The sequence below is a fragment of the Pseudoliparis swirei genome, chromosome 9 (genome assembly GCF_029220125.1).
Source record: "Pseudoliparis swirei isolate HS2019 ecotype Mariana Trench chromosome 9, NWPU_hadal_v1, whole genome shotgun sequence".
Lineage (NCBI taxonomy): Eukaryota > Metazoa > Chordata > Actinopteri > Perciformes > Liparidae > Pseudoliparis > Pseudoliparis swirei.
Genome location: NC_079396.1, coordinates 10,827,529 through 10,843,729, shown reverse-complemented (window position 1 = coordinate 10,843,729; position 16,201 = coordinate 10,827,529). Strand labels below are relative to the sequence as shown.

At 42.0% G+C, this 16,201-nt stretch overlaps 1 protein-coding gene across 4 annotated transcripts in view; it reads left to right on the top strand.

Annotated features, from left to right (window-relative positions):
- Positions 1–16,201, top strand: part of cntn3a.1 (contactin 3a, tandem duplicate 1) — a 76,724-nt gene that overhangs the window by 40,573 nt on the left and 19,950 nt on the right. For 2 of the 4 annotated variants that reach the window (XM_056423607.1, XM_056423609.1), the window contains exons 8-11: positions 318–502; positions 4,169–4,308; positions 9,215–9,344; positions 11,564–11,714. In XM_056423607.1, the coding sequence (XP_056279582.1) occupies positions 318–502; positions 4,169–4,308; positions 9,215–9,344; positions 11,564–11,714 (606 nt within the window). Of the gene's footprint in view, positions 1–317; positions 503–4,168; positions 4,309–9,211; positions 9,345–11,563; positions 11,715–16,201 lie in introns of all 4 variants that reach the window. The other 2 variants (XM_056423605.1, XM_056423608.1) reach the window with 1 other exon arrangement.

The window sequence follows — 16,201 nt, the reverse complement described above, 5'->3', positions numbered from 1 at the left end:
CCCGAATCAATATTTAACCCTCCTGTTACCTTTATATTTACTAACATATTTTACCCTTGAGGTCAATATGACCCCAGCTATTAAAATCTCCAGAAAATTATTAGAATTAATATTGTTTTCCAAGTTTAAGTGTGAGGTACTTTATGTTTGTTTGTTGACTCCCGAAAAAACACCGACATTAAACATTGAATCGGGTCAAATTGACCCGAAGGCGACAGGAGGGTTAAATATTGAATCGGGTCAAAATGACCCGAAGGCAACACAAGGGTTAAGAGTATTTCTCATTTTGTGGCCTTTCTATTTTTCCCTGCCTTTAGCCCAGTGCCAACCATCAGCTGGAGGAGAGTGGATGGAGCTTCTTTTGGCAGGAAGGTGGACATAAATAAAGCCAGCGGAGTATTAGAAATCCCTTACTTCCAGCAGGAGGATGCGGGAATATATGAATGTGTGGCTGAGAACAGCAGAGGAAGAAACTCTGTGAAAGGAAAGCTCTCCTTCTATGGTGAGTAGGAGGAGGATTTCACTGACTTTGATCTGAAACTGATTTGACTTCACACTTCTCGTCGTGGGAACATATAATATATATAATATAATATATGCCTTCAACCTCTGTCTCCTTCCTAACATATCATGTGCATTTATAGACTTTCACTAAGTCTTTCTACCTATTGATTCATACCCTCTGCAGCTGAGCTTGATTGAAAATCTTGCAGAATAAAAAGTATAGCTTTGGGGTGAGTCGAGCCAAAAGGTTTGACTTGTCGTCATGCAATCCGTAGCTTTTATGAGAATCCATATATAACCGCATCATATAGTAGGATGTAGTAATAAATTAACCTATTACCAGTAGTTCATTTCTGACAAGCTCTTTATTGTGCCAGCGGCCAACACAGATTTATACTACCTTTCAGAGAGAGGTGGTTCTTCCCCTCACCAACACTGGACTTATGGTCCATATTCTGAGAAAGCTTTTAATGGCCCTTGATAAAGGATTTTTATGGTTTCTCTCTCCATTATTTTTCAGTTTATGCATTGATGATGTCTGCGCTCAAGGCCCTGTAGGCATGTGCTTGAGTGAAATCATCAAATCCAGATATTTCTTTCCTGTGAAGGAGGGTGCCTTTTGATATGATAATTCCGTAGTACGGAGTTTTTTGCGGCACCTGTGGGTAAAATGAAATGCTCACAGTACCTGTAGGTTGGCTTAGAATTAAACATGCGCCTATTCATAGAGCAGTGTAGCAGGGCTCCACTGGCTCTTGATGACTTGGAGCCCTAAAACAAAGGAAAATGGCATAATCATGTGAAAGTTATTTTTCTAAACAAGGTCATACGATGTCAACAACCTGTAGCGATCACTGTCTCGGTACTGTGTCGTATTGCCTCTTCACATTTTCTTTGCTGTCGTTGTGTGGAAGTCATGTTTCTCCTTGTAAGATTTAAGGCCCGTCTCATCTCAAAGCCTCGCAGACTGGCCAGCCGCCAGGTGCTAAAAATCTGTAATCTCATTTTAAACTCCCAGAGACAGCAGCTTGTGGGACATCCATCAGCTCAATGGAAGAAAAGGAGAATCAATATGGGGATGTGGTGGTTGCAACACCCAACCAATATGGGCACAGAAACAATAAGGGGTGGCCTCTCTTTCGATTTCCCACTTAATTGTCCTTATGTAGTTCCAGGGGATTTATGAAATTAGATCATGGTTTATCAGTTGACTGCATTTGAATGAGGTTAGACACAATCAGATTAACTTTGTATGGAAGCCGCTTGCATCATGTCTTCCCTTCCATTATGTTATCTCTGACAGTCTCATTTGTAATATTGTTAACTGGGTGTCATGCACAATAGTGTCTGTTTCTGTATCGTGATGTATTTTCAATTCAGTACAGCTTGCTCATTTCCAAATGTATTATGTGGTTTTGCTATACAAAATATGATCTCACTTCTCATATGGAGCTGCCAAACACTTCCTCTATGTCGGCTTTTTCTTATTCAATACTAAGAAGGGAGGAATTTGTGTTCAAAATGAAAACTAAATCGCTGCCAGATCTTGAAGAACTTTAAAGGCGAGCCCTGGATGATGTGTTTACGGTGCTAATGTTTGATGTACGTCATTACCTCCTCCACCGTGCATTTATGAGACGGTGGTGCTGCATTCTTCCAACTAAATATAGTTTTTCATCAAGCCAATTCTGTTAAATAATATGTATTCTACGCCTGATTTGTTGATGGAGTAATTGCATCTTGTCAGGCGCTACACCGTAAAGAGAAGTTAGAGATTTATGATGTAAATCTTTGCTGTTTACAAGTGGAAAGGTTCTGAAATGTCCAGGATGGAGTTAACATATGACATGCCCAGAACATGTGACTGAGGTTGCCTGGCTCTTGACTAACAATATCTGGCACCTGCATGGGGCAGGTTGGGTCTGACCTTGGGTACGTTCTAGCCAACCTAATGAGGCCGATGGAGCACCTTAAATTACAATTGGGATCCTGAAGATCTCAGACCCTGAACGTTAACCTGGTTGTCTGATGTGTTGGGGAAGCAATGGAGACGGCTCTATCCCCTCAGGTCCAATGCTTGGACCAGGTGAGAGGGGTGAGGAGGAAGGCGTCTGAGGTTGGAGGGAGTATGTCGGTCAGAAAGGTAGAAGGGGGCGAGGTTTGTCAGGGATCTGTAGGTGATGAGGAGCATTTTGAACTCGATTATTTGCTGAATGGGCAGGCGATGGAGGTTTGGATGGACTGGGGTGATCCTTTCTGGATTTTGGTGGATGTGCTGTGCAGGACGCAATTGCAGTTGTGAGTATAATGAGCGTTCCAGAAGCGGAGAAGGAGAGGGATGGAGGGGCGGCCTTGTTTTAGAGATGATGGAACATGTTGTGATGTTCAATGGAAATGAGACCACGGTTATACAGAACAAGCTCTATGCTTCACCTGTTGTCTTGCTGCTTGCAGCCACTCATCCAAACAACTTCACCCTGAACACTGCCCTTATTTTGGTCCTCAGGAAACGTGCCGTGACCTCGTCGCGGTTACTTAGAAAAAACTGTAAAATACTGTCACAGGAACGTCCGCACATCCTCCCGTAAACCTTTGCGTGGGAAGTGCCGTACGCCCCTCTTGGACCACGTTTAGTGTCCACGCAGTGGTTATGAAGGAGACCCCTGATACAGCAGTCAACTTCACCCCAAGACAAACTGTCGGCCTCCTTCAGAAATCCACGGAGCACATCATGACCGATTTAAACAGACTCACCAGCCACAATATGACCTAGTGATGGGAGAGACTGTATTTTGCATGGGGAACCTGTTGGTTTAATACCGTGTGTGTGTGTGTGTGTGTGTGTGGTCGGTCCTTGACTCTGAAGGTACTGTTCAAGCTGTAACTGTACCGTCATGTCCTTGGAGAGAGATGAGATGAAAGGCTTCATCAAGCAATATTATTTAGCATTATTGTGATGATGATGATGATGATGACAATGCTGCTGCTGATTATTATTATTAGTATCATCAAAGTAACACTGCTTGGCCAGCAGACAGATATTTAACTACCATGTTCCCCTTGACCCTGGCACGGCGTCCTGTATTTATTTGGGTGATTCACGAGGGCCATACATCTTCTGAGTCTGTCGCTAGCGATACGGTGAGAGTCATTTATGTGCCACAGGATCACTATCATAAATAAAGAGGCATTTTCTCTATGGATTTTAGATGTTTCAAAAGACGAACATTAAATATAATCTCTCTTATTGCCAGCATTGCTAAAAAATACAACCCTTCCATTGAACTGTATCACATATATTACAGAACACCCGATTCTTGGAAAATATCTTCATGAGTGTAACTTATTCAAGCAGGTTGTAGTAAATCCAATAGATATATTTGAGCTTTCACCCTTACCGTGGAGGGGTTCAACTGACCTATTGATCCTTTCACGTGTTAAGTTTATGCAGTTGTTTTAATTGATACATTTTTCAACTAGAGGTGAGCTTTGGGTTAATTGGAAGTGGATTTATGATTTGTACCCTTGGATGCCTCTTTAATGAACTAATTGCCTGCTTGGTTGGTTCATTGATTTATTCTAAAACTGCTACGTACTGGAAATACTCGAGCATGGGGGTAGTGTGAACGTGTTCATTTACAGTCTGTGGTATGTGACCTCACAGCTGCACCACACTTGACTGAGAAGGCTCAAGATGTTCAGAAGACCATTGATGATACGTTGGTGTGGGAGTGCAAAGCCAGTGCGAAGCCCAAACCCTCATACCGATGGCTGAAGAATGGAGAGCCTCTGGACCCCATCGAGGTAAGTCATTCTTCTCAATCACAGTAAAAACAGAAAAAAAGAACGAGACAAAAATGAAATATAAACTATATGAACAGTTCCCCCGACCATGCAGCACTTGACACGCACAACTCGCACAACAAGGAAAGAAAGAAACCCTGTCGGATAATCAGTCAAGAGCATTCCCCAGTCCACACCAAATAATGAAGTATGTCTGGTACAATAATCAAGTATTGACTATATTTTAAAACCAGACAACTACTTCAGGTGATGGTTGTGGAAACACCTGCAGCCAAAGCTTCACCTCTGGGTGCTCGCTCACTTCACTGGAATGTTATGTTGGAACTGCAGCCACTACTTTGAATCGGTCCAAGCCAGAAGACACCGTGTTATTTCCCAGACAAACGCGCCTAGCTTTTAGGTATCTTATATCTGGTACCGTGAGACCTGTGCTTGGTATAACAATAACAGATGCAAAACGTATTAGTTTGTGCTCACTGACTTTAATCAACACCCAATCACCCAGTTACTATTTGTTCTTTGACAACTAACACGTTCAAGTTGCTGAAATCTGCAAAGCTCCCCCTGACAGGCTTGTTTTTAATATTGCATTGTATTTAAGTGTCAGTATGTGTTTTCATTACAACAGCCCTTAGGCAGTAGAGTGGATGTAGATGAACATAATGCGGAGCTGATAAGATGACAATAGATTCAGCAGCATCTTCCTTAAAGGACGCTGTGTGGCGACACTGTTCGCTGGATCCTTTTTGCCGAGGAACACATAATGGACACAACTCAAAGGCTTTACTTGGCAAGAACAGGTGACTTTGAAATGGCTGTATTCATTTGGGACTACATTTGGCATTACAAGTGTGTGTGTGTGTGTGTGTGTGTGTGGGTTGGGGGAGGATTTGTATGTGTTTCGCAGGGACTCAACAATTGAGCGCTCAATCCGTCCTATCTGCTTCTCTCAATGTTGTCATCTCTGGGGAGGGTGAAGATGCCTCATCCTCCAAAATACATTTCACATGTACTGTTGTAGTAAGCAAACTTTTTGCCTAAAAATAACTTTTAATCTAATATTGTCATTGTTTGGAGTGTTGGAGTGAGCAATGAGCCCGACAACCAGACTGTTGCTGTTTCGTTTGACATGTCTTTAATGGGGGATGGTGGGTTTAGTTTTCTGTTATTGAATCAAAAGCTGAGATAATATTTGAAACTCAGGGCACTTAAATTAAAGAGATGAATCACAATTCACACACTGAAGAAGATTGCAGCGTGTTGCACTCTAAATAGTTTGCCACTATAGCACAGAAGTAGTTATCTATAAATCCTGTGTGCTTGTAATCCGTACATATACATACGCCTCATTGTCATGAAGCATTTCCTCTCTCGGTCCTTTGGGGCTGTTGAGTGACAGACCACCTCCTCTCTTTGCCACAGACCCTGAACCACAGAAAATCCGTATCACACCACATGTGCATCTAAAGTATTGATTTGTAAATAACATTGTAAAAATTCCTTTGGCGGGAGGTCAAGGGAACATTTTCTCTGTACATGTGGCTATATTAATGAGGTGGGGTGTTACCATTTTCAAAATGCCACCATCAACAGCGGCAACAGTAAATCAATTTCTAAACCCAAAGGTCAGCGATGTAGAGAGAGGGAGAGAGAAGGAGAGGAAGGCCAAGTGGGCCATTTGTTATTCCTCATTAGAATGGATCATTTCTCCTCTCTCTCTATACCTCTTCATCTCTTTTGCTCTTTCTTATTTTTTCTTTCTTTCTTTTTTTTCTTTCTTTTTTCTTCTTTTCCCCCTCTCCAACTCATTTTGGGCCACCTCCACAAGAATTAAATGCCGCAGAGGAGGGCTGTCACTTCAAAATGTCATACCGGTGAAACAAGGACCCACTCATGCTTGTATTTCTTTCCTACCACCTGCTGCCCTTTCAGCTTCATACATGAGTGTGTGGTTTTTGAGATTTGTTCTACCTTTGACCTCCAAAGTCAGGGAGCTGCGTCCTGAGAAGTCACTGTTGTCGTAGCACACATTCAGAGCCCCTGCAATCAGGAATAGGATCATTACATCACCGGCATGCAACAAAGCGCATGTGATTTGCCTTTTCACAGCTCAACTTGAAACAGTGCTGTTATCAAAGAAAAGTCGAGGATAACTAATAATGCTGTAAAGCAGAAAAATGCCACCATTTGTCTCCAGTCATAAAAAGATCTGTGATTGAGCCAGCACAGAGTTCATGAGGGCTTTTCAACAGGGCACTGAGTACAGAGGAGCGGAGTGTGGCTCCAACCCATGCACTCACACAGATCTCTTTCATCTCGATCCCCCCCTGGGCCCTTGCACTGCGTGACCTAAAAGGGACCATCCATCATCTATTCAAAGTCTCTATCTCTCTCTGTCTTTCTCTCTGTCATCCCATTGAACTCATAAGCATCCAGGAAAAACCTAGGGACTTGGAATCGTCTGCATACATCCTCACTCGGGACCCCCTCTGGAGGTGGGTTCAGCGCCAGGTCAGCCATGTGTCCTTCGTGTGTCCGGGCCTCATAGAGAGCCCCATTTGAAGATGCTCAACAGTGTCTCTGACTGATGCTAAAGGACAGTCCTTGTCTTTTCAAGTGGCAGTGCTGTCATGATTCCAGACGACAGAAAGACTGGCGGCAGGACCCTCTGGACTACTTTGTCAGTGACATTAAAAGGTCTGGCTACACTCAATGGAAAAGATCAAGGGCAAGAACAATGAGTGCTGCCACACTTAAATTGACACAACTATAAAGAGGGAGCATAAAGTAGTGCCAATCCTTGCAAAGGTCAAAAGAAGCAGTGGGAAGAAAAGTACTGGTGTAATTATTATGTGTACTCTTTTTGTCGACTTTTAAAGATGTCAATGCATTTATTTTCAAACAAACAGCATCTCATGCAGAATGTTTTCCCGAACCCTCCATGAAACTTGGTGCAGTACAACCCAGCAGCTCACTGCACCGTATACTAATACCTCCGAGGTTCAATTTCAACCACCGTTTGATAATGTCTTAGTGCTATGTTAAGCAGAGGGTGGTTACATCTAGTCACTGCGGGGCTATTAAGACCACAGGAAATTAGCAGTGTTTCAATTATCAACCCCCTTGAGGAGAGAAAAAAGTGGCTAAAGCTTGAATTGGATCAGGTCATTCATCAGAATGAACGCAGCTGGCATTGTGGTACTTAACATGTCCATATATAGCCCTAATTACCCACCTCAACGTTTTTTTTAGTCCAGCATTCTCATATTAACACCAAGCATATGATGCTGTCATGGCACTAATTGCAGTGTTTATAAGCTATCCTAAAAGCAGATCCTCCACAAGTCACAAAAAGAACAATGAGGTGAATGTGTATGCTATGCTTAATGGTTAATGACTCCAAAGTACTAGATAAACCTTGGCTTTTGATGAGCCCTTTGGCGGATTATTGAAAAAACCATCTGTCAATTAAATTGCTGCAAAAAGAAGTCGATACAAGAGTGAAAACATCTTTTCCATGGAGAAAGGCCTGGAGAAAGTTCTTTGCTCTTCTTTCAATTAAGAAATGCTCTCCAGTTGTGATAGAACTGATGCTATTGCATATTGCAGCAGCTACGTTCACCTCTTCAGGAACTACCATTGTTGTTTTGAACAAACAGTCGCGACTGTGTGTCGTCACACACACCAAAGCCACGCTGTAGCTTTCAGTTGGGAAAGCTCAGGTAAAGCCTGAAAAGAGCTTTGTGTGATGTGACATCTCGAGAATCCAACTGCGGTGCAGGGTGAACTGTGAAGTGACAGTGTTTACAGTCACCTTGTTTACCTTATGTAACCCTTTAGAAAACAAGAAGAAAAAAAGTCAACGGTAACCCTTTTTCTTTTTACGTAATGCATCAAATGAGTCAACTTTTGCCTCACCACTGTAATTTTTATGTAATTGCTGGAAACTATCATCATCCTTATTGTATACCAGTAAGACATTTTAGCAGCTAAATGTTTAATTTATTATATACAGACTATTGAACTAATTTGAAGGAGTTACATATTATACATATTACATAGAGGTAATTGGCTTGCGGAACTGAAATGCTTTTGTAGATCAGAAAACCTTGAATTTAGTAATACGTGTACTCTGTGTTCTGTTAATTTAATGGAAATGTTATCTGAACAGGTGTCAGTCCTTGTAGGGATTAATGTCAGCTTTGCCAAAGGATCATCCACTGAGGTCTCCCAGAATGCATTTCACGGGCCAGAACGGCTCATGTGAAGCTGAGGCCGGCTACTGTAACCGGTAATATGCTGTTTGGACAGAAGCTCTGAGGATGTTATCGTCCTTTTTCTACAGAGGCTGATTAAACTCCTGTCTTGGCTCCACTAATCAATATTTTTATGATGGCAATGTATCCAATGACTGCATGTAAGGTTATTGTTTGGAGAGATTAGTCATCCTCTCCCCACTACCTCCACAGCAACAGCAGACAGACACAATTAGATGCTCGCTGGCAACAGCTTTCTATAGAGTTAGTCGAGGCCAAATACAGTATATTTAAAAAAGATGGTGAATATTGGATCCAGGTGGCCCGAAAAACCACATGGATGACAGTTGCTCAATGTTTTATGGACGTACAAAGAGGCGGTTGATACTAACACATTTGACATATAACTTATGTGTGGGTGTGTGTGTGGGGGGGGGGGGGGGGGGCGCGAAGATGTTTGTTGTACTTTCTGATCGTAAACCTTGGGCTGTATTTGATGGCAACCACTCAAGCCTCCTGCTGACTCTTGAGCTTGTCTAAGCCTGTTAAGTGTTTGTTGACAGGTTAGCACAGCAGATTCCATTTCCAATCGTGGTGCTAAATGTGTGTCTCTCTTTGTGTGTGTGTGTGTGTGTGTGTGTCTTTAGCAGGACAGGGTTCAGGTCAATAATGGAGTGCTGACTATCAGTAGCTTGGATCTGGCTGACATCGGCATGTACCAGTGTGTGGCAGAGAACAAGCATGGCCGCATCTTCACCAACGCGGAGCTCCGAGTCATCGGTAAGACCAATGTGAATCACGACTGTTGATAATGTTAACACGTTCAGTGGAGTTGACCTCATGCCATCTCCTGAACTAATGTTGGATGGTACATGATATTTACATTTGGCAAGATGATTAATGTGTAAAAGCTGCCAAAATAAATACCATAGCAGCCAGCCTGGTGGGGGCGCTGAAATGAATGGTCCCCATTAAAGTGCATACCTTCTCCCACAACAGGCTTATTGGCAGATCATTTGCAACACATGCTCATCTTTTTCTTTGCAGTTTTGCAAGTTGGATCACCAAGATCATTGTACAATTACATTTTACTCGTAATGCTAATTATTTTCAGAATCTTGCCCCAAAAAGGGCTCGTGGCGGAATTTAAAGTGAGCAAAGTCTGTTTCTCCTCATCGAGCCTCTTTGTTGAGCAGACTGAGAAAAATATTCCCTAGTTCTACTTTCGTAATCAACTTAGGGGCATCTATTTACTATTAGTATATAGATTTTAGATACCATTAGATTTTACCATTAGCAAAGCTTCTATATTTTCAAGTGTAATTATTTTTTACTGTATAATAAATGTATTTCTGATCACCTCAACATTAAATGTAGAATTACAGTAACATTATTTAATAAGTTTGAAGTCTTTGAGACTTGAATTGGCAAACCGATAACATGTAGTCGGACTAACAGGAAACACTAAAGGCTAAGATACGACAACTATCTCAGCAAGGAGAGTTGTGAGTTGTGTCTATATGTCACTCAATTCATTTTGGCACTAGCTTCTACATATATGAACACAGTTTCTGAAGCATTTTGTAAAACCAGGTAATGAACCAGGTGCATCCACACTTTGCTGTGTCAGTTTTGCATAATGTCTCGTATTAGGAGTGTCTAAGCCACCTCACTCCTTCACACAGGAGCTTTAGACGGTTCTGTTTAGAAACTGATTGTCAGCGTGACACAAAGTTGGTGTTTCCAAAAGCAAATGAAATGGCAGAAGTCACAAGCCTGTGCATCATAAACTAAGACACAACTAATTATGACACCATGTTAGTGACTACTAGAGAAGGAATTACTTTTTAATAAATTATCAAAAGGTTTTTTGATTATTTTTCTGTCAATCTATCAGTCGGCTACACTACTCCCCATGATTTACTAAATGTTTACCTCCTCACCATGATCTTCTGTATTATAAATCATGGGATCTGACAATCTACCTGCTAGAGATTAAGACCAAAACACAGTCTTTTAAAGCCATTCAAAATGGATAAAAATGCCCATTATGATTTATTAGAGCCCAAGGTGACATCTTAATGGGAGTCCTGAATAGCTGTAGTGTGACTATTATTGTCAGTGTTGCTAAACCATTCCAATTCCCATCCTCATATATGCCACCATCATGATACCTGGGTGTTATCTCTTTATTATGCAGTCGTAATAACATCAATCAAAAAGAATACATGGTATAAATGTCTTCCCTTGTTGACATGGTCCCCTACACACTAGAGGATCTGTTTATAACTTACCACATTCATGCAATATACATGAGGAGAAACCGATCTTATTGGAACTACAACTCCTCAAGTCTGCTTATATGAGTTCATATACATTCCACTCGTGTGTTATGAGAAGACAAAAGTCTGTTGGAGGAAAACCCTGGCATTTCACACAGTGTCAAGACATAATTGCCAGATGCCGTGTGTGTTTTATTGCATATGTATCGTGGTGTGCGTTGCTGTGTGTTGACGTGCATTTGGATACGTTGGCAGGTGCTCAGCCATGTCACTGGCGCCAGGCTGTGTGTTCACTTTAAAGAGCTTTCTGCTGAGTCGGTACGCATACAAAACAGCTCCAGACGGCGGCGCCGTAGTAATTAAGGCCGAGAGGAGCAGCAATAAAGCCTCCTTCTTGTTTTACATTCTCTCATTTGTGCCTCGGAGCCCCACGTCTTAATGCTTAATGGATAACGTCCTCCTAAGGAAAATTCATGGAATTGAAAAAAAACACAACACTTCAAAATGATGCCACATGTGTGTTCTCCTGCAACCATTGGTGAATGTGTGTGTGTGTGTGTGTGCAAACACGTGCATGTGTGTGGAGAAAGAAGAGGATGTGAGAGCTGACCTGTCTAATGGATGGAGTGACCTGTATGTTTTTAAGATTCTCTCTCCGGCTAATTTGTTGTTTCTCTTCCTCCCTCACGATACTTACACTCATCTCTTTCCACTCAGCCATCGCTCCAGACTTCTCCCAAAACTTGTTGAAGGCCCAAACTCTGGCCCGACAGGGTGGCGACGTTCTGATAGAATGCAAGCCCAGGATGTCTCCTTGGGGTGTCATTTCTTGGAGGAAGGGGAAGGAATCCCTGAGAGAGAGCCACAGGTACCAGGTTTCTTTGTGTGTGGAGCAGTAAGTGCAAGTGTGTGTGGGACCACAATTGCTTAGTTTTGTCTGCTTTACTTGCAGAATCGTTTTTCATCGACTTGTTATTTTATTGTTCCCTACTTTGTATTCATGGCGACCAACAGCAAAGAACAGAACCACAGTGTGACACAATACAATTTGAATTGCATGACACATTCTGCACTCCCCCACTTTGCTCCTGCGATCTACATTTGTTCCCTCCATTGTCCCTTTTCCCCCGGCTGTGCTCGGAGCTGGTTTCGGTGCTGTTTACTTGAGGTAATTGGCCGTTCCCAGACTGCGGCACTTGGATCAATGCGCTGATCCATCAGCTCATTAGCCGCATGTAATGCCTGGAGGGTCATTAGAGCGCGAGGCAGTCGATGATCCAGGCTACCGTCGAGACGAGGAAGAAACAGGTGAAATCCCCAAAAGGACTGATCAATGGCTGGCCGCTGAACAACACACATTCTCGTGTGATAGTGGTGGTGACACCAGGGAAACTAGTAGCTGGACAACTTGTTTATTTAGAAATCAGGTTCAGTGCAGATCAATGCAATGCCTCTGTGTGCTGGAGAGGAAAAGGAAAAACAAATGTTAATCAGAAAATGAAAACCTACCCCACCCCCACCTCCCCTGAAGCAACAATGCTGGTCAAAGCACCAGGAGGATGTCAGTGATTGATCAGGATTCATGTTTCTTCTCACATTGCAGCAATCACGGAAATACGCAGTGACGGTAGAATGCAGCTCCTTTATATCTTTAGCATTGCTGGAAGGGAATTGGACATATGTGTTTGCTCAGCTTTAAATGCAAAAACAACCAATTAAAGAAAATAGACTATATACCTCTGTGTTGCCATTTTTCATAAATGTCGCCATTTGATAATATTTGCACTGTTGCAATTCTCACAAGCTTGAAACATCCAACAAGTTTAAACTGGAAGAGCCAAACATGCCCCGATGTGCTTTTGCCCTTTTAGTTGCTGCTCTATCAGGAACACTTTTTTTAGAAGAGCTTTAACTTTCTGGTGTGTTTTCAAATTCTGTCATTTGTATAAAACCCAGTGTTTGTCTTCACAAATCACTCAATGATGCATTTCCATATTCTGATTGATAACCTCCTCATGTTGTGCAGGAAGGTCCCAGCAGGAGGCAAAGCCCACCTCCGGGCTCATGTGGTGACGTAGTGGGGGTTCAGATTCCTCATTTGATTTGCGACTCATTGTTCAACTGGCTCAGCAGCTTTTCCACACCTAACCTCTGAGACATCCATCACCAACACAGTGGGACTCCAGCAGGTTTAGTTTAGTCTCAAATCTCCCCGTTAAACAGTATGTTTGGCAAACTAAAAGTGCCATGAAATTGTTAGTAAATGTGCGATGCCGAGACTCTTGGTTACAGCAGAGTTTGTTTTTATTAGGCGGACTCAGCATAAAGACTGTGTTGCAAACGCCTGCTAAATGTTGGGCTCATCTTGCAGATTTATTATCCTCTTGACTATTGAAAGGACAACGCATCCAGACCGCAATGTGCAATATCAATCGTGCTCATAAAGGTGAGATTTCCCATTTGAGAGTTAACGTTACAGCCCTACCCTGAAGTGGGCGAGCTGCATACAAGATGTTAGACTTTGACATTATCGCAGCATCTCCCACAAACCTATTCCCCCGTTCCTGGCTCATTAGCATTTACTTCCCTCCATATCGGAATCGGGCTGCAGCCAATGCTATTAAAGCGGTGGCCAACACTAATCCCTCCCACTGGCTCAACTAAAATACCCATAATTCCTTCTAATCTTCCAGGGATAATGTTTTCAAGGAGCAGGGGAGACCAAATCAACTAAGAACATAGGAGGATCTGATTAGTTAATGAAATCAGGTTGAGATGATACTTATATCAGCTCATATACCAGGCAGGTATAACAAGATTGCCTTATTACAGGGTTACTGTGCACTTATGCAGGATGCTATGAGGTTAACGATAAAGCCCTTACCCTAATTTAATTTCTCTGCTGACCGATGCCAGCAATTGTATATCGGATATAGGAAATAGCTCTCAGGAATATTACCTTTTGGATTGAACCACTGTGTTTAAGATTGTTACGCGGAACATTATGTAATGTGAATCAATTTGTAATCCTGCTCCTAAAAATGCAAGAGCTTTCTGGATGTGTTGCCAATACTGAATGTGCATTCCTAGGGAATAAAATAAGCAGTTCCTTGTAATATACTGAGTTAATTATGCAATCCCTCTTAAGTGGTCAAATAATGTTTTTTCCTTTCCGGCCTGGACTCTTAGTTTTTTGTTACACCATGGAGAGGAAGAGAAGGCTTTTAGATTACAGCCAATAGCTCACTTTAACTCCGGCCAATAAGGTTACGGTAAAGTGCTTGTTTACTATATCACACCGCTAAAGTTTATTGCGCCCCACAAATTCCCTCAATATCTTAATTGCTCCAGGGCAACCTTTGAAAGAAAAGGGAACACAGTGATATCATTTCAGACAGATAATGCAGTTTACGTCTTTATCTAGCTCTGTCCCATTTTTTGCTTTGGTGAGGAGGACACTTGGCAAAGGCTACCGGTGACATATCCATATCCATAACTCTTTGTTACAGCCCATTACAAAAGAAGGCCCTCAGTTCAGTTAGGACTATATACCCCCGGCTCCACGGGGGTATATTTAATTCTTCCAGCTTTTAAGACGAGGTCCAGGGGCTGCCTTCTGTAAGGAAAAAAAGGTGTACGTTCTACTTTCAAACCAGTTATGTTTGAAACACCGGCTGAACCTCATTACACTGTTGTGCAGTTCAGAAGATGAGATGGGAGCTTCTATTGAGCATTTGCAGGGCAAAGCATTTATCAAGTAGGTAATTAAGTCCATTGTGGTCAGGAAATTGTTCCACTGTACAACCTCGATTGACGGGCTGTTTCAAAGACTGGTGGAATACAATTCGATCAACTGGCACGGCTTTTCTGATCAAAGAATTCAACTGCTGATGGATTTTCTATCGTGGCTCGACTTTCTAAAAGCTCTTTGTGCTTTGTGTTCATCAAAATAGGTCAATAATGCATTTCTCCCTCAAACACTGAATGTTGATCATGAATATCCTCCCTTTGCCTGTTAACCGTTTGCATCACAATGCAAGTCTGTCATAACGGCTTCCCATCATGAAATATCTGTGCAAATGAGGCTTAATGATTATTGCTTGTTTGTAATAACTTTGATAACACAAGGCCAACTTAATTATGAGCTCAATGAGCAGTGGCTGTCCTGTTAGTGCCAGGGAATTCATTTCGAACACTGTGGTATTCCATGATCCCTGCAGGGAATGTTTCTCATGCCCCCCTCCCCAGCTGGTAAAGGCGCCGTGTTGCGTTAGGACATCTCGACAAGGCAGATTCTTGACTTCATAGTGACAACTGGAGGATGAGCTCAGTAACAACTAGCCTCTCTAATTCTTGATATTCTCGAGAGATTTACAACGGATACTCAGTGATAAGCAGTGAGGGTGACTGGCTCCAATGGGATGTCAAGTCATTTAACTTCTAACTCGTGTGTGATTTTCTCCAGACTGCCTCACAGTTGTCCCCAAATAGATAACAGGAAGAAAAAAATCTTTGTTTACATTATAGGACCTTTCTTCTGTAATCCCATTCAGTTTGACAGATACGCCAATAAGACAGTTACCTCAGCTATAATTAGTACAGTTAACAAAGCAAACTATGCTTGAGCACAGTTGAAGCTCACTGCTGACACCTCTTTATCAGGACAAACATATTAAATCAGTATTAATTTCAGACTTTACTTTGACGAACATGATAATGGAAAAACAATGATTACTGCCACCACAAAGCCAGATAGAAGCTGGGAAACAGGAGGAGAGCGGAGGCTGTAAGCATACACTTACAGGGATGAGATGTCCAGTATTTACAGAGACAAAATGGAAAGAACAAGGACAGTGGGTTTTTTAAACGAGCAGAAATGCTTTGATAACAAGAAAGACAGTGAATTAAGGGTTTAAAATGAATGGATCTGTTGCTTGAATAAATCCTTATAGCTTTTAACCCTCCTGTTACCTTAGGGTCAATTTGACCCCATTCAATGTTTAATGTCGATGTTCTTTCGGGTCAATTTGACCCCAGGCTGTTTTTCACTGTGTCAAACATATAAGAAATATCAACTTTTTTATATATTTAAAGGGCTATTTAGGTAGTCAACAAACAAACATAAAGTACCGTAAACTTGGAAAACAATATTAATTCTAATAATTTTCTGGAGGTTTTAATTGCTGGGTCAAATTGACCCCAAGGGTAAAATATGTCAGTAAATATAAAGGTAACAGGAGGGTTTAAACATTGAATGGGGTCAAATTGACCCTAAGGTAACAGGAGGGTTAATCGAAGCATTCTGTGCTGCGTGACAGCTGTGTTCAGTTTTCCACTAAAGCGAGGGAATGCTTT